General features: G+C 31.5%; 1 protein-coding gene across 2 annotated transcripts; it reads right to left on the bottom strand.

Annotated features, from left to right (window-relative positions):
* Positions 1–1,366: 1,366 nt before the first annotated feature.
* On the bottom strand, positions 1,367–18,697 carry LOC143079418 (RNA-binding protein fusilli-like). Of its 2 annotated transcripts, none has more exons than XM_076254751.1 (13): positions 18,153–18,697; positions 17,423–17,566; positions 15,698–15,923; positions 11,695–11,784; positions 10,647–10,701; positions 9,320–9,430; positions 8,509–8,684; positions 8,065–8,159; positions 6,530–6,745; positions 5,996–6,253; positions 5,471–5,708; positions 4,985–5,262; positions 1,367–3,162 (listed from the first exon to the last, which is right to left on the bottom strand). In XM_076254751.1, the coding sequence occupies exons 1-13, from the start codon at positions 18,276–18,278 to the stop codon at positions 3,004–3,006; spliced, it is 2,172 nt and encodes a 723-aa protein (XP_076110866.1). In that variant the 5' UTR covers positions 18,279–18,697; the 3' UTR covers positions 1,367–3,003. The 2 variants fall into 2 exon arrangements, with proteins under 2 accessions (XP_076110866.1, XP_076110867.1); XM_076254752.1 differs by having other exon boundaries at positions 5,115–5,262; positions 18,153–18,692.
* Between the last annotated feature and the right edge of the window lie 850 nt (positions 18,698–19,547).

The following is a 19,547-nucleotide window of genomic DNA, read 5'->3' as shown; positions in this document are numbered from 1 at the left end:
TCGATGACTTGAATTATTTGTATGAATAGAAACGAACAAATCGGTTCGGGTTAAATTTTATACTGCAAATTATGTAGCGCAGCGTTTGCGTTTGCAGAGGCAGATTTAGGGGGAACTGGTTTATCATATAGGGAATCACTGAAGCATGATAAGAAAAGGCCCGCTCTTAGGCAGTTGGTTGCCCCCTTTGGTGAAAATTCCTGCGTCTGCCACAGGTTTGAAGTCCTTCACTTAACACAGTAAAGATGAGGGGATTATATTAAGGTTATTTTTTAATGACATAATTTATTCAATAATAAATTTGAAAACAAAATATTAACAAAATAATTTAGAACACAAAAAGGTATTTAAACTTACCTTCTGGTAACAAATTAATAAATTTTGATATGTTAAAACTTAAAATATGATATGTTTATATTAAAAAGGTGACATTAAAATATGAAAATGATGTGTTTAAATAAATAAAATCATGCATCTAGTAAAAATAAACTGACTAGTATAAACACCAGCAACATGCTCCCTACCTCCAAGAATCGGATGAAGGATGGTATATTGCACACGAGGGAATACAAGCAAGATGGTATAATGCTACTGATTGGAGACAAAGATAGGAGCAAGATTGGCACAAGTAAACCCAAAAGATGAGTATTGAAGAAGAGTGAAATATGGCACATACGGGTTACCGTACCATCTTGCCTATCAAGCAGCATATAGTGTAATATTATCTGCCTCACACACAACGTTGAACCCATGTTACCTCGGATGCTATTAGTTATAAATATACCCAATCACAGTACTTGTAACATAACCGTTTCAGGGTTTAACCTTCACCTTTGGCAATTATTTTTCACAATATGATATCTGGAGTAGAACAGGTTCCATCACAAGAATTACCTTATTCTGAATCACTCATTTATAACAAATCCTTGATATATAAAAATATCAAAATTTTATTAAATTAATATTTAAATAGTATCACAGATGGATCAGAAAAGCTTTGTAACATATATGTGCTTCTGCTGCAGTTAACTCCCCTATCACCAGTCAAAATTGTGTTATTTTCAAACTTTATAATCTTTGGCGTTAAAACAAAATGCTTATAAATTAATAAAACAAATAAATTAAATAAATATTTCCATATCTACAATAAATAGTTAAATATCCCGTTCCCTAAAAAAAAGCTACTGGCCGAATCATTAAGGCGTGCTACAGCTGAATGCCATATGTTGACTTCTTGTCCAATCAAACAGTGTTATATAATTGAGTATCAAAAATGTGATTCTTGTGATGGCCCACTATTCCAATGCTCAAAAAGAACCAAGCACAAGCCGCCACCATAATGCCAAAAACCGCACCACCACCAATATGCAAAATTATGTTTTTATTGCAATGAATGATTCATTAGCATACAATAGTATATACAATGCAAATAACATTTGCGTAGAGCAATGTACAAAGTAATTACAATCAAGTGAGGTACATCATGTATATTACATACAAAATAAAAACACAATCTTATATAACATTAATTTCAAAGAATTATGGTTAGTCAGAATGAAACCAAAATACCCTTCTAGGGTTGAAAATGTGTTATTCGATAAAAGTTATATTGCACTTTTAACAATAATTTAGCAAATTACAAACAATATCAGTTGAAGACTAACAAAATGATAATTAAAATCGAAATCAACTTTTCATAAATGTCATGGGCAACTCTCTTTACGGACATATTAAATATATCATTTTTCTCTCCGAGAATATTTCTAATTTGAAGATTGTTCAACCAACAGTAATAATAAAACTTAGAATAGAAAAGCATACACTGTATTCCCCATTAACAATTTATATGTAAAATGTAATTTGACTAGACTCGGTACATACATGGGCTAAAATGAACACATACAGTCTGGTTCAAATGAAGAGATTGCATATCAAAACAGTTTTAAAATGAAGTGTAAATTCCAAAGATGATGCTACGGGATGTCTACTAACTAATGAAATAAATAGATCTGATTAATTTCTTTGCATAATTTACAAATTAGCCGCATGTAAATGTTTGATTATCAAATATAGATTTTTGCAACACCAATTAATTAACAGATGACACTAAAGTAGGCAACCCTGGCGTACGCGTCATGGAATGTTGAATGATATGTTTGAAGAACTTGAGCTTCATAAACCTCTCAGATCTCAATTGAAAGACATTAAATATCGCAATAAGGCACTTAATATGCATGCATAATAAAATCTCAACAAAATATCAACAATAAAACAAATAAAATATACACAAAAAAACAAATACATCTGGCCATTTTATGACTCCAAAAAGCACTACCATATTGTCACAACCTATTCACTAAGACTACTCGTCAATGATATCAAATGTTCAAATTCAAAATTTACGAAAATCGAGAATATTTTTGAATTAACAAATTATGTTCTGTCGAAATAATGTTCAACATAAGCAATGCATATAAGCAAGCTTACTGTAAATATACTATTAACTGTACTTGATGCCTAATAGCTGTATTGCTTTTTGATTGAAGAATATATACTTGAAAAGAATACTTTTACGTATCTAAAATTGTTTTTCTGCACTAAATATATTTAAACAATAATAAACAAATGGCCAGAAGCAGTTTATACATAAACAACAGATCTAAAGAAGAGAGACAGGCAAGATAACGACTCATAAAAGTAGTATGTGCTGCATATAGAGAATGAATTTCCAATTTCTATAAATAGAACACTATTGAACTTCTACTATCAAAAATTAATAAAAGAAACTATTATACTTGTACATACATGTACTTTTCTTGACTAATTTTAGAAAGAAAATGTTACTTAGCACTAAAATGAGTAACTATTTCAACAGAAATAAAATAAATATGCAACACATACAATGAATCATATATAACATTTCATACATAAACAAAAAATAACTTTAAATGTCGTGAAAGTCTATACTATGGAATGTAGAATGTTTATAAATAACATGAGGGTTTACACCATGATTAGGTCGATGATAAACTGTCCTATAGTTTGCTTGTTAAGTGTATTTATTGCACGTTCAGCCTCCGATCTATTCATGAAGGTTATAAGAACATCACCACTCGATCTACCATCTGGTGTGTATTGAATCTGTATACCTTCGGGTGTTACCTGTAAAGCAGAAAACAAGACGTTTATAACAGAACTTACAAATCGAAATTACATGTAGTGTTTCAAACAGGCATGAAAGTTAAAACTGGATAGTATTACATAAATTATTTCTTATTTCTTAATTCTATTTCAAGTCTCATTTCTTTCTTCTATTTTCTCATTTCTTTTTTCTTTTTTCTCATTTCTATATATTATTGTTTTTGTTTTTTTTATGCATTACTTTAATGAATTGAATGATGTCTTATATATTTTAAAATTCATAAGGTATGATATCATCTAAATACTAATAATTCTGAAGTGATATGTGTTCGACTAATTGTTATTTCATGAATTCATGTGATGGTAAATACAGAACTTATGTATTAAAGTAAGATAGAAACACTAACAAACAACTAAGACCGCTTTGCTCAACAGATATCATAGTGGTTTAAAAAAAAACAATGTTTGTGAAGTTCATGGGAATGTGAGAAAAGATTACTCTATAGAATACAAAAGTAACATACTGCTAACTGACGTTCTAATCCCTTTGACTGGACAGGTGTTTAAAATTTAAACAATTCAGTGTCCAAAATCATATTTTTGTTCACTTTTGTATGCATTATTGAAGTATGTGATTGAAATATATATCTTTCCAAAATATAGACCATCTACCCATTCAAGTACATTTTGGAAAGGAATCCAGTTTTATTGGTTTGTGGTACTCGATTCAAAACCACTTGCAACTGCTTTTGACAGCTGCTAGATCGTAATAAAAGAAACACAATCATAATTCTTAAAGGCAAAAGAATTTGTGCTGGTAGGTAAATAAATGCTCTTATTTGCTCCATTTTGGTTTTCCAATTAACAGATTTGAAAAATTTAGAGGCAACCTATTAGCAGATGGCATGCTTATCAGCATTTGACCAAAGTGACCATTTCAGGGTATTAAGAATAAAATGAATTTCGGAGATGGACTTTTTTTGATTTAAAAATTATGGAAAGACTTCATACTTCAATAGTCATGCTAAATTAATTTAAGCAGTTGTAGGAGTATTTTGATATAATTTCCCCCTTTTATAGCAGTTTTAGTGTAATAAAAGATGCAATAATAATCACTTTCTCTTTCAGAATGATATTTCAGAGAGGGTTTTTTGTAGAATATAGAAAGTTTATTGAATTCTATCAGATATAATATATAAAACAAGTGTCTAGCTAGATATTTTTAATGAATATAGATCAAGTAAAATACTGGAAAGAATGTCCAGTACTTCCGGATCAGTATGTTAATTTTGTGTCCAAGATATAGGTGAAGAAATGACAACAATAGAAAAGAAATTTGAATTCTGATTGAACTTTTCAGCATAAAATAAATTGGCATTACTTTTGTTTTATTTGTCTCCATAAGATTAAATTAAATGCAATAAAACAAGATGAATGTGGTGTCATTTCTTCAAGATAACTGCTAAGCAAAACGGCAATGATTATCAATTCTGGTTAGTTGCAGGTAATAAAATTAATACTAAAACCAAACTATAGACTAAAAAGCAAAGTGTATATAAATATAAGTGCACTAAGTATAGTCAAAACCACACAGTATACTTTACACTTTTAATGAGGTACTCCAAAGGTTTCTGTAAAATACTTGTCTTCAAATTATAAAAATTGTTCGAATTTGTTTTACGCTTGATTGAATATTTAGGACAGTTTTGTCCAAAAGTATGCTTGAATGAATATTCAAGACAGTTTCATCCAAAAGTATGCTTGATTGAATATTCAAGACAATTTCATCCAAAAGTAAACACATAATTTTAAACAGCAAATAAATTTCAGAAAGCAGACGTACCTCTGGAAAACCTTGGAAGAAGTTCAAGATGTCTTGAACGGTAGCATTAAAAGGCAGTCCCCGCATGACTATAACTGCGGGTCCTGTATTAGTAAGATAAGTCTGTGGTGAAATTGGAGGGCTTGGGTACCAGTATATAATCTGTGGATAGAATGCTGGTCGTTGTTGATGAAACGCCTGGGCAGGCATGGCTCCTGGGAAAGCTGCAGGCAGTGGCTGTGGAAACTGAGCAAATGGCATCATTGTTGAAACTGGCTGTGGTATTAACGTGGGTGCCCCTGAAATAAAAACGTACAAGTGAAATCAATGCTAAATTTAACAATTTAAACCGGAAGTGAGCCACCTAGTTTGCATCAACTAATTAAACTTAAATATATAGAGCTTTGACGTGGGCACATCTTAACATATAAACAGATTGTAGAATGTCCATAACAAAAACAAATATTTTTATTTTTTAAACAAGAAATAAAGAAAGAGTTATCTTACCTGGTGATATCATTGGACGATGTTGTGCTAAAAGCTGTTGAAGATGAGCTGCAGGTTGAGGTAAAGTTGGTATACCATTTGTCAGAACGAGATTCATATCTTCTCCAGAACATTGAATAACTTCTATAACACGCTTTTTGTTTGCATGTACCATTGCTCGCTTACTTCTGTTAATGGTTGTCAAAGCGGCAGACTCTTCGGAATCCATCTGAATGAAAGCTTCACCCGAAGGTTCACCCTACAAACAAACCAATATATGTAAATAGCTGTCGGAATCAGTAACGTCTATTGGGGCACCTTTGCATGGACTATATAATACATACAGAAAACGTGCATCATAAGATAAGGAGAAAAGAAAAAGAAAATTATTGTTATCCCAATACTGAATTGTTTTATACATTCTACATTTATTTTACATAGTCATAAAGTATAATTTGACATGAGTAATAAAGGTTGATATAAATATACAAATTATGCATGTGAACCAGGACAAATAAAGAATGAAAAGAGAAAAAAAAGACCAACCTGTGCTGTATAAACCATGTGCACTCCCTGGTATACAATGAACTGTGAAAACTCCCCAAGAAACGTCAATAAATCCGTTACTTGGGATGTATTTGGGAGATTACGTAATCTGATGCAATCCTTCTTCGTTCCGCTTGTTATAATATTTTGAGGAATGTATGGAAGCGAATTTGGTGGTGGAATCTGGGCTATTAAAGGAGGTAATTGTGTTTCCAGAACTGGCTCCGGGTTTCGTGGGTCCATGCTCCTATTCAACACCTATAAAATTGAGATTACAATATACAATCTTCTGTTTACGACAACCATTAAAAAGTCTCAAAAAGTACTAAACATTTTCATAGAAGTTGAATGTTTTTAATGTTAGTGTTTCATGCACTGCACCAATGACTATATAATTCTAACTGGTTAATATTTCACACAATACATTAGTATCAATCATTAACAGAAAGTCTGCTGCTGATATCTTTCCTATCATAATCATTTATGCACAATTTTACTTAAGGTAAATTCCTTTTAAATGGTGACTCTTAATACCTGTTGAACTTCAGCTGCGGTGCTCTTGAACAACTCAATATATCGAGTTCCCATGATTTCCCTGTGTTTCTTTAAAGCTGTGTTCGATTCATCCTCCGTATCAAACAAGACAAAGGCATCACCAGTGGACCTTCCGTCGGGGTAGTGGACAAACAGTATACCCTCCTCTCCGTCTAGAACATTGGATGCGTGTGGCTCTCTGGCAAAGAACTCTAGCTGGAAGCGCAAAGACACAAAATAGCTAATAGCTTTGTACATAATAAGTTTGAAGACAATGTTTTTAAATCACACCAACATGCAGCAGAGTAAAAGCGACTTTCTTTACCAAGTGACCTAACCGGACATCTCAATGCACACGTGATTTAATTTTCACCGGAAATAGAAGTTTTAAAAAGCAAACATGATCTACAGAAATGTTAAAGTAGGGTTTGTTCTGAACATTACTTTTGATTGTCAAGAGTTATCAACTACAGAACATTTGGGGGTTATTTTAACATGTTTAAAGGGAGATACACCAAACTGTAAAAGCATGCTTGATTATAATTGATTAGAAGTGCCATAAAATGCATTAGATTGGGTGAAAATCGTGTCACACTATAAACTAGTGTATATTCTCCAGGAATGGTATTACGATTACTAAATAATTTTAAAATGACAATAATGGAGCAATATGTTATTAAGGTTGCTTAGAAAAGGGAAAGATGTTTTAATACTAAAATTCCTACTGCTTTATCACAGAATCTTTACAAAGTAAAAAATTGTATGCCATTGAGATGTCCGTGATTTTTAGATTATGTAAAAGGATTTATTTAACATACATAATCCGTTACCTGGGCACCCAAAATATTATAATGGTTATAACCAACTCCACACCTAGGTGGAAGTTTCCATAGTTACAATAGCCTGCAACCTACTGCCCCGCACCGTTTTAAATCTTGCAATACAATTGGTTTACCACTGTCACCCATTTTTCCCAATATGGCGACCCCAAACACGTTTAACCGTTGACTATTCCTGTTACCTTCCTCCACACGTTTTGTTTATTGTTTATCAACTTACCTTTCATAGCATTTTAAGCTAACGGACCAAAAGCTGAAAAACGCATTAAGTTATTTTGTAAAACAAATTTCAATCTTTGCATTACATTGCAAAACCCACACCAAAATGTAAGTTCTCTGTTTGATTTTATGTGATTTTCTTTGGTTCTAAAAACACAAGTCATTGTCAAAGTGCATCCATAATGTGCCTGACCTGTCATCCATGACTATCCTGATATAAGGACCAAATGGTATTTTAAATATATGTATTCCAATATCATCTTAGATTTAAAAATAATTTATGACCAGCGAATTATTGTACTGGACATTTCATTGAGGTCTAACAAGCCTTTAAATGGACAATGGCCAATATCTTCCTATGGTCTTGCTTATATTAAAGATAAACCACAAGATATTTATTTTCAAATTTTTGAAAGACTGACCAACTGAAATAATTAAGATTCATGCAAAAAGCTCCAACACCAAACAGTTACTTACCACCTGGGAGGCAGTTGCTGTGAATGGTAATCCACGCATGCGTACGATTATCTGGCCTCCACGAGACAGGAATGCTTGGGCTTCTGTGTTGCTGCCTATAAGAAAAGGATACATATTCTTAATAATCTGGCTGTAGAGAATAACCATGGAAAAGAGAGGCATAAGAAGCTTAGGAACAAATATGTTATTTCTGTTTTTTAGTAAACAGTAACATTAAAACATTCTACTTTCGTTTTATAACATGCACTGTTAAATGTGTTTTTGGTAATTCAATTCATACATGATTGCATATTAAAAAAAAACTTTCAACAAATCAACAGACTGGAAGAAACTAAAAACGAAATGCTTAAAGTAAAACGATTGGAATAAACGTTTGGAGCAAAATATCTATAAAATTATATAAATATGGAGTACGTATTATGTGAAGAAAAGCAGATGACATACCTCCAGCTACGTTGACGAAGTCCTTTCCGGTAGCTTTGTATACTTCGATATATCTCTGTCCTATGTGATGTTTATGTCTCTTAAGTGCAAGATCACGGTTCATTTCATCGTCAAATCTTATCAGTGCTTCGCCATTTCTCCGTCCCTGGGGACTCAGACATAATGCAACTCCTCCTCTGTAAACGATGAATCAAAGATTTAGAAATGTTTACTCTGCCATTTGATTACGTACATGCATTTCTACATATTATTCATACATGTACATGTATTGTATTTTTTATATACAGATCAAGTAGAACAAATTTGATAGTAGGATTACATCTCGAAAACAGAACTGGGCCGTGAAATTTATGCGAAATTTATTCATATGCATCGCACAGTATAATAAAATTTAATATTGTATCACATGCATGTCATGTTATGCTCATTTAATTTATTAATGCAATGATCTAAAGTAAAAACAAATTTCAACACACAGTTAAATTAGCTACAATCTTAAAATTGAGCACAAAACTTAGAGAACCATTTATACCTGTGACTGGAGAATATAAAATATTACCTATTTGCGTCAGTCTCCATGCTGGTCATTTTGGTAAATGAAATATGTACAACCGTTGTTTGTGGGGGTATGAAAGAAACAAAGATAATCTTATGAAGTGTCTCAATACCAGGATGTCTACTCAATACGAATTATGTGATTAACCTCAGACGGACATTTACGTCGATTAATAGTAATTACACTTAAAAGCTGAAACGGATGTTATTGCTGGATAAACTTAACTAGGGGAATACTACAAATTTCTATACTTACTTGGCAATATTTAGGCCTTTGAAAAATCTGGCAATATCTTGGTCTGATGATTGCCATGGCAACCCACGTGCACGGACTACTGATTCGTCATCTACTAGGTCACTTTTGCTACTGTAAACGAAAAATGAACAATTTGTGAAAACGAGGTTTTGACAACAAAGTAAAGCTGTTTGAAATGCAGTTATGGTTGGGATTTTCTGGTAAATACTTGAAAAGATGTCGAAAATGTGAATGTGTAATGAATTAGGTCTTTATATAGAAAATAGAGGTTCTGCCTCATAAACAGGATATGTTACACAAAAAGAATATATATAAAAGAAAAAAAAACGTTACTTTTAAAAACATAAAGAATATTTTCTAATAATCAGGAAATACGTTATTAGTTTTAAATAATGGTTGTTGTGTAAATCGGTTTTACGAATCGGAACGTTTGTGTAACAGATTTCTAATTAAAAACATGAAATGAACATTTTACCGTGTAGTTTGACATTTCGTGTTTAATTAATTCAAATGAAATGTTCGATCTTTTGAAGATAATAAAATGGGGTGACTTAAAACTTTCAATATGTCACCAACGTTTATTGACCGCCCTAAACAAAAATGAATCGGAAGTTTGAATTATTTGACGATCTGTTACCCCGAGTCCGTTAGTAAATAAACCTACAGACTTAATATCTTGTATTTACAAGAAGCTTTCTATTCAGACCACAATTGTCCGGAAGCTTAAAGCCGTTTCTGTTGAACCTAACATCGTAGGTATCCGGAGATTTGCTTTTCATATTTACATATATGTAAAAGCTCGGAGCAACATATTTTTCTTTTATCTGTCATTAATGTATTCCATCAAAAATATTTTACGGTAGATATATTTGCATTTTATCCTTTAGTCAAATACACAGATGGCAAATATGTTAAGAATGGCATAAATATTATTTTTCATTTGTGAATTTATAATTAATTCTAATTTTATCAACACATTATTTTACTCTCGAGTTTTATGAGTTTAAAATAGTGTTAAATTCGAACATCTTTTCATTCAACTCTCATCCTACGCAACATATTATAATTATTATTATATGCAAATTGTCCACAAAATTTAAACCATCAAATGACACAGTATTAAAAACAGAATAGGGCGAACTGAAACTTATTTAGAAAACAATGGGCTATACAAGATCATACAATTATAACATTTTCGAGTACAAAGTGGAAGTGTGCACGCCTTTCATACACTATACTGATATCATTTTCTATAGTTTCTAAGTGTGTTTATTTTTCAAGCATGATTGACCGAATTTGCAACACCCTTAAAAAAATGTCCACATACCAGATCCCTGGTTCTAATCTCTCATTGACAACTTCTGGACTATTGAACACATGGCCTGTAAGAAAAATTGCAATTAAGAAAAGACAAATATTTGTAGGACATGAAACTTGTAATTTAATAGATTTACACATCACAAATTTTAAATAATTATTATCACATTAATCTTGTAGGTAAGAAGATAAAGTCTTATAATCCCTGAGAAAAGCATTTGTTTTGTGTCAACATCAAAATAATTATGTACAAAGAAATAAATCAACAAAAACACCTCACGTCAACACTTCATTGTGTAAACGAGATGCGACAAGGATAAACAATAAAGTGTTGATTTGGTGATAAAATAAAGGTATATATCTGGTCTTCACGACCCAAAGAACAGAAATAATTCGATGACCAATGTAAGACTGAAATATATATCCATAAAGATTACTTAGTAATTTATAACTTCAACCTTTTTGAACAAATTTCAGCACTTTAAGATATATATCTGAACAAGACGTGGTATAGAAGTCTTTATAAAAGAAGTTGTTACTAAACAAATAATTTTCTATCAATCCATCTTCACAAACAAAACAAAAATGCTGACAAAAAAGAACATGAATGAGCTTGAATGGTAACTAGTGTTAATATGTGCATAGACTGCAATGTACTAAGCTTAATTCTTAAACAAAGTAATATCGTACGGTCTAGCTGATAAAAAAAGAAGATGTGGTATGATTGCCAATGAGGCAACTCTCAACCAGACACTAAAATGACACAGAAATTAATAACTATAGGTCATCGTACGCCCTTCAACAATAAGCAAAGCCCATATAGCATAGTCAGCTATAAACGGCAATCATAATTGTTCATCTCTTAATATAATTATCAAATTGCTCTTCTGTAATCGTACAAGTTTAATGGTTATATATAAGCACTTCCTTCTTAAAACGATGTGCAATGTTACCTAATCAAAATGTAAATATATTATGATAAATACAGTTTCCATTAATATAACTACATCATAATCAATTTTAAAACAGCTTGTTATAGAAATGGTTTTATAACTTACCGTCGTTTATAAGTCGATGCATAATATTAGCCATTTCTTGGCACTGTCGGACACCATATTCTACAGAATGATCTTCTTGTAAGCCTAAATCTGGGAACATGGTTAAGGAAATGTGTATATTGCAGTATAAGACGAACGAAATTATAATGTTTACTTGGTTGTTGGGCGTTCCATTAAAGTATGAAACATTTTCACATCTCAATTAAATATGAAGCGTGAAATCGAAAGTATGAATTGAAAAGAATTTTTAATATGGTAGATGCTTTCATGTGTAAAAAGTTAGGGAAAAAACTACGAGTACGATCACTCACTAGAAAAGTCAGTAAGTTAAATGACTAGACATAGTTGCACATTTTTATAGGGGGAGGTAGAGGCGGATTTAGAGGTGCAGTCGGTGGGTCCCCACTTGTGAAAATTTCTGGATCAGCAACTAAACTCTGAAGGACAAGGTGACTGTGTTCTTATACTGGGAACCAGTACACGGATGTATCCAACAGCCATGGGACTAGAACATACATGTAGGAAGCTAATGTATTGACTTCAACAGCCTTGGAATTGTCATTTGATTGATATCTCAATATCACTTTAAGGGGATCGGAATGTGACCGAAAACAAGTAAACGAATATATAAACAAACCTAATTAAGTAAAAGGAGTTCGATCTATCATAGGTATTACATACCAAACTTTTAATCAACATAACCTTTATATAAATTTTCTCAAACATTTGAAACAGTTGAGTTATGACAGTTCAAACAATTGATAAACGTGTGACTAGCTTCTGATAAGGAATTTTAAGGGGTTTAAGGCATTAAGAAGATTACAATTGGACAAAACGAAAATTTATCCACTAAACAATACAAAATATACATAAATATTTATTTAAAGAATTAAGAAATTTCAGTTTTTATAAACGATGTAGTTGATCAGCTGTGGGGCCTGTAAAAATAAAGTAAAATATTACCGAAGCGTGAAATTTAATCAAAATGTATTTATATGCCGACTGTATGCTTTGTGTATCAATTTTATAGAATTTTAATTCAATTATGGTTCATTTACTGCCCCTCCCTTGTCGGTTGGGTAATCTGTAGAGAAAATCAGTAGGAGCAAATGATGAACAAATAAATTACTGATAAATTAAAAAAAATATAGGTGAAGGTTTACTTTTCTGTGGTAAACGGAGGACGAAAAACTAATTATGTCCTCGTTTATCTTGTGTTCATTGATCTGATCCATACAAGAGAAGTTTGCTCATTATTTATTTTGACAACTCGAAGTTATTTGTCAGTATTCATACTCTTTTATTTTAGCAATAAAAAGACATTCTTTTCTCTTCAAAAGAATTTAAAGAAGACCTGTTATCTAATTGATCGTGTAACACAACCTTTTGTTTAGAGACTAAATATAAACTTTTGTTTAAAGACTATCAGAACAATAGCATGGTATAGTGTTTTCTTTTCTTTTGACTCAAAAAATCACAATTGAAAGACGAAAAATGATCACAAATGAAGGAGAAAGTTTGAAAATAAACGATCTTTGCCACCAAGTCAAAATTCCTTTCATAAGTTTTAGTCTAATCAAAGTTTTTGTATGTAATATCTTTAAAAATCAACCTAAGTCACGCTAATTTCACTAAAGGTGGTCAATAACAATACAAATTAGGAACGCAATAGATTTGATGAAATTGAAGATAAAAGTTGAACAATACATCTGGGTATAGTATTGTTCTTTTTAAAAAAGGCAAAGGTTATTCACTTTCAATAAACAAGGTCCAAATCTTTTGTTTTTGAATCTCCAGAAAGCAATATCTTAACCGTTTTTCATTTTAAAATAAATTTGTTTTAACATGTATAAACTGAGCAACTATAAATACAACTTAAAACAAAGGGACCTGACGTCGGACAAGTTACTCATCTTAAAAATATTCTTTTTAAAATGTATATTAAAAGGCCATAGGGGACATTACAATATTAAATTTACTTTTCCTCTTTTACAAAGCATGAAGAACCACATAAATACATGATGATCTAGTGAAAAGTAGGACAGGTTATGAATATTATGGAATAGCTTTAGGCTTTAGATCTATGACAGTCGAGTCTATCTGACAACAGCCCTAGGGTCTTAATATTTCATTTACATCATAAATCACCATACCAAGTCATGTATATGTCTTTATTGCTAGACTTAACTTGTTTTTGTCTTTATACTACAAACTATAAACCTGCTTATACAGTTCATTTCCAAAATCGTAGAAATTTTATTCCAGTGTCTAAGCTGACAATTTGAGATTGATTGATGGTTCCTTAGAGTCCTACACAATTTGAGGCTTTCAAATGTTTATATTCTACCCGTACAACCTATTTTAAGTCATTTGAATGCACATTCAAAATATTTAGTTGGTTATCCGGGATATTGTTTTTTTAAACTCAGATATATACATGTATATCGAGGTCTTAAAAGCTTTCTTATGTTATTTATGGTAAAGTTCTTTTATATCAATGAATACACTATGAGCTAGCCTTTTAATATGACCACTTTACGTTTATCGTTATCTTTGGTTTACCCAATATTTAGATAATTTACAAAAATAGTCTATCGTCGGGTACATTAATGATACAATTACAAACAATTTAATCAAACAGCTACCCGGAATAGACTGGGTGAAAGCTTTTGTGATGGTAGATAAAATTCTATACATCGCCTGGTAGTAGAAACACGTCCACAGACATTGATGGTTTGTTTATAAATCAAGTTTTTAATAACCCCCGTTAGAATATGGTATAATTTTATAATTATATTAGATCTAGGGGCATGATATTCAACCCGTACCCCCTTGTGGAGAAAAAATGTCAAATAATGATAAATTTGACCTTTAAAGACCTTCACCCTTTTCTCTAATTAACAATCCTGATTTGGTGTGGAGGGACGTGTTTACAACTTATAAACATCTATCAAGATATTTAAGAAAGTTCGTCATTTTGTCAATTATTTAATTTTAAACTTTCCCCAATGTTGATATTGCATACGAAAACTAAAGTTATTCCAGAAAGATTTAACCGGCCATATCAAAAAGGGAGGGGGTGCAAAACCTTATTGTGGTCCAGTTTTTTGGCAGACCTTTTGTACTTTCAATTATTTTCTTCTAATATGTTACTTCCCCAACAACTTATTGTCAGTATACACATCTGGTTCCCCCTTTTCGAAAGTCCAAGATCCATCTGTCTGTGTCAGCAATATTTCTTCGACGAGAAGGGGGAGGACATTATAATATATATAAAATATTAACGTGTTACATAAAATAACCACAAGATAATTGATAAATGTATATGTAGTATTACATCTACTTTAGTAGGATTAATGGATGTCCTCCAGTGCAAAACAGGAATGAGTATTTAGTCATCATATTAGTCAATTTAAAACACTTAAATACATAAATTAAGTTTGTATGAAAATATTTAAAGAAAATTATAGAATTTCTTTCTTCTGGAGACGTTTCTGGTATTTAAAAGGGGCTAATATGTTCACTCGCCTAAGCAAACAGCACTTCAAATAAATTTACGCACATATGTAATGTTTATATATGATTACAAAAACTTCAAGTTGTGAATTTCAAAGTTTTGAAAAAGGCATGATTGAAAGCATCTGGTCGTGATCATGTAGTTCATTTAAATCAATAGGTTGACATTCGTGACATGCAGTTGATGTTTAAAACATAGACATGTAACAAAAAAACTAGAATGCAATGTAGAACTGATAGTTAACACGTATGCATGCTTCTCTTTTAGAAAACACAATAACATGACATTTTCGTGCTCAACAAATTCAATATCAATGCATGTTAAATTACCACTGACCGTTTAGCAACCCAAAGCCAACCTGTTTGCAATATAATCAGACCACTTTTCAAACTAAGCAAATTAGCTAATTACATACCCCTCTTCTTCCAAATCTCTCTATACATATACATACACATTACCCATACAAATGTGAGGTAAAAAGGATACAATCTAACATCGATTTAATGTTCTGTATATTATCTGTTTTGTAATATTTCTTGAATTCATTCCGTAAATCATAGAATTTTGAAAAGTAACTTGGTAAACTGTAGTTCTTTGTACATGTTTCTGGGTGTAAACATTGTCTTAAATGGGATTGTCCATCTGTTAATAAACAAAATGATTTCCCGCCATTTTCGGGATGAACACCTTTGGCTGACAAGAATCGCTCGAACTGAAAAATAAGAAAGATGATTTTTAAAAATAAAATTCAAGTTTTTCGTTCTAAATACAACACAATAAGGGTGTTTTGTGATGGAGATGAGGTTCGGACATTCGGAGAGGTCTTCCTCAAAAGATTATCAAGCAAAAATAAAGAAAAAAGTAAAAATTTGGAAAATCAATTCTAAGTCCTGTCGGTGGTCCTGTTGTTTACATTTTTACATGTGTGTGTGTGTGTGACAATTTACTCTCAAAAGTTAAATAAACTCCTCAGAATGTGAAAGATTTTGTAGCGAAAATAGACGATATAAAACAGGCCGTATAAAACTATTACATTTGTCAAGATAATTACAAGGTGTCGGTTAGTTGACTTGTATCACTTTGTTTCGGTATACAATGATTAAATAACTTTGTACTACATATTTAAAAGACCTGTCGATCGGTTATCCATTGAAAGCTAGTCGGTTCTCTGTCAAATCTTACATTTTCTCATAGTATAAACACGAAAATGTGATTGTAAATTGTCTTGATTTTGATAAGTGTAGATTTCAAGGTTCAGAAAACAGAAGGGAAAAATTTAAAATGTAAATATTTGAAGGCAGAGTGTTTTCGACAATTATTGGGCCTAGTGGTGCGCAAAAATCATTATTACCAGATAATATCTCGATATATATACCTCAAAATTAAATTTAGTTCAATAAACTCAGACTTGAAATGAATATTAAAAACTGCAATCGTCTTGTACATTTAAAACGAACATATTTCACAATCTTGAACGCAGTTTTAAGATAATATGTTAAGAGTACGACCCGATGGACTAATTCACATAGGGTCATGGCTTGTGTAATAGCGAATTTGGCAGGTGTAAGGATAAATAATCTCGTCTTGGGAAAACGACTGGTGTATTTTCAAACGATAACATTCAAACGGTGTCTTTTTCAAGATAATTTGAAGAATTGGTGATTATTTTAATCCGAGCAATTTGCAAGTTGGCCAAACCTTAAATAGCATACTTAAAAAAATAAACAAATACGTGAAGTCATCATGTAGTTCAATTGAGTTTTATATCATTCAGGTAAGAGAAAAAATTGTCATAACTCAAGACTACTAATACAATATTGTTATAAGACCTCTCTAACAACTCGAGTTTATACGTCAAATTCTCGGTTTTACTGATATTTTTGTTCATAAGTTGTCGTAATTAATAAAAGTTTTCCATCTGTTGCTTTGTATAGCCGTATACAAAAGTAATAAATTTATCCAAAATCAATATCAAGCGGTGCAACAGATTGTTGGTGGCATTGGATTTCTATTTCACAATCCATTTCAAATTGATAATATCTTTCTCTATATATATGTAAAACTCAATAAAGGGGACAGAAAAATCATAATCCACATCAATATTATAATATCAATAAGTAAATAATTGTTCTCTACAAATTTAGCTCGTGCGGCTAGCTTGTAAATAAGATTAAGTAGTATGTAAATAATAAATAATATTTTTTTTCTCACCTCGTCCAAGACGACTTCAAGAGGTTGTGCATTTTTAATTACTTCTTCATTGAGACCCGTTTCCAATTTACAATCTTCTGTTAGAACAGTTTCTGATAATTCATTTGGTTGAGGTTTTACATAATGTTGTTGGACAGCAATAACCTGTAAAATCAGTTCAATTACAAACCATTTTTTACACAAAATATTTTGACTTTATAAACAAAATTGCAAACAACCCACAACTCTTTTTATCAAATTGTGCAAATAACTTTTTTTCACTTTTTAATGTATTCCAATATTTTCACCTATATTTGATTTGTACACGTCATACAATATGCAGTTGCGCCACCTTTTATAAAATAAAACGTATAATTGTCCATTTCAATCATTTTGGGTCAATTTCATTAATACAAAAATCCGGAAATGGTCTAATTTGAATCGGTAGCAGATTTTGAAGGATCACAATAAAATTAAATCTCTTGATGTTTACTTGATCAATAGATAGCCCACGTGGAGTTTTCTTTTCATTCAATACAGACAAAATCACACCTAAGAAAAAGACTTAATTTAAAAGTTTAATAAATTTACAAAGACATGATATGTTTGAAATTAAAAAAAAAGATTTTATAAATCATGTCAATTATATACACATAATTGTGTGGTGTTTATCACTCAACGATAACCGGATGGGTATAAGAAGAATACCTGAGAAGTGCGGGAAATAGTTTTACCTGAACTAAAAACTTACCTTGCAATTACTGACATCATATAGAAGGTAAACAAACAAGACTATCTGTTCTTCATCATTTCCTAATTCTTCACCGTTTTTTCCAGCGGTGGCACAGAAAAAAATAAGAAGATGTGAAGTGGCCATGTTCCCACTTAAAAATAGTCACTTCACAAACAGTTCACCTGTGTATATTAATCGCCGTGTGTTTTCTTTCTTGAGTCAACCATGTGCGACGTATACGGTCTTTTTATCCGAAGGCAATGTTATTGGTGGTTATGTTCGCAACGTGTTGTCGAATATAAAAATACCGCCTTCCTTGCGCACGCAACTTTTATAAATCTTTTCCAAAGTTTTTACCAAGCTGTTACTACATTCAAAATCAACGAAACAATACGAACAGCGTAAAATCGATACGATCTGTTCCTTCTTTGTTAAATTGAGTAGACGGTGACGATTTAAACCTTAACAAATCAACTAATCAACGGTCCCTCTTATCTTTCCAAAATACACAAATTGTGGAAATAGTTAAATCTAGTTCAGATAATGACCACCAACTGCTTGCTTACAATACCAACAAGTGTTTGTGCTGTGGACTCGTTTATCCCCTAAATATATCCACAACTATTGGTCATCAATTATATTTTTATCTATTGTCCAATAATCCGTATTTCTTAATGAATGTCTTCTACGTGCCCCTGGGACAGGTCATTCTTATCTCTGGCCTCTTATTGCACTATTATGTGTAGATATACTCTCTCTTACTTGCGCTTTAGGCTAATTGACCCCCTGTTTTACATGGAAGAGTTGACACACACAGCATATCGCAAAAATCAAATTGCTCAAATTATATCATTAAATGTTATTATCATAGATTAACATTTGAAATTTAAGGCTGATCATATTTTTGTCATATTATTATGGTGTTCTAATCTGTTGTGTATTCTGTCTGAAGGGCAAACGAGAGTTCATTTATTCGACTTCAAATTTATTGCTGCAACTGCACGAAAAATACAAAACAGTTTGAAAAATAAGTGGTTAATTTATTAAAATTATTAAATTGATGATTGGTAATATTTGAAAACGAGAGACTGAGAAAAGTTTGCTTGTCAATTAAACGGTACATGATGTAAAGTTTTCTGGTGTTTTCAAATTCTTGTAATGTTTTATAACGGAAAATTGGACCCTTATAATCAAAACGATAATCTTGGTAAAAGTGATTGATTAAATTCATATATTTAATAAGTTCTATGATAAATACACTGGTGTAACTTCTGACATTTGAACCTTTTTGCAACATATGTAATAATGTGATTTTAACGTACGTTTTCAGTAACTCCATATGGTAAATTTGCAGAATAGTAATAAATCATGAAGATATACCAGGAATTGTTTAATATGTATAATATTCAATCA

This window comes from Mytilus galloprovincialis, chromosome 6, assembly GCF_965363235.1.
Source record: "Mytilus galloprovincialis chromosome 6, xbMytGall1.hap1.1, whole genome shotgun sequence".
Classification (NCBI taxonomy): domain Eukaryota; kingdom Metazoa; phylum Mollusca; class Bivalvia; order Mytilida; family Mytilidae; genus Mytilus; species Mytilus galloprovincialis.
The sequence above is the reverse complement of the archived record's forward strand: the minus strand, read 5'-3'. Positions and strand labels throughout refer to the sequence as shown.

What these genes read in the sequence shown, in the direction of transcription:
- LOC143079418 (XM_076254751.1), bottom strand. Translation starts at nt 18,278, where the DNA reads ATGGCCACTTCACATCTTCTTATTTTTTTCTGTGCCACCGCTGGAAAA. An exon ending in AAAGGCCTAAATATTGCCAA is followed by an intron (nt 8,685 to 9,319) that starts GTAAGTATAGAA and finishes CATCGTTTACAG; the next exon opens with AGGAGGAGTTGCATTATGTC. An exon ending in ACATGGTTTATACAGCACAG is followed by an intron (nt 5,709 to 5,995) that starts GTTGGTCTTTTT and finishes GTTTGTTTGTAG; the next exon opens with GGTGAACCTTCGGGTGAAGC.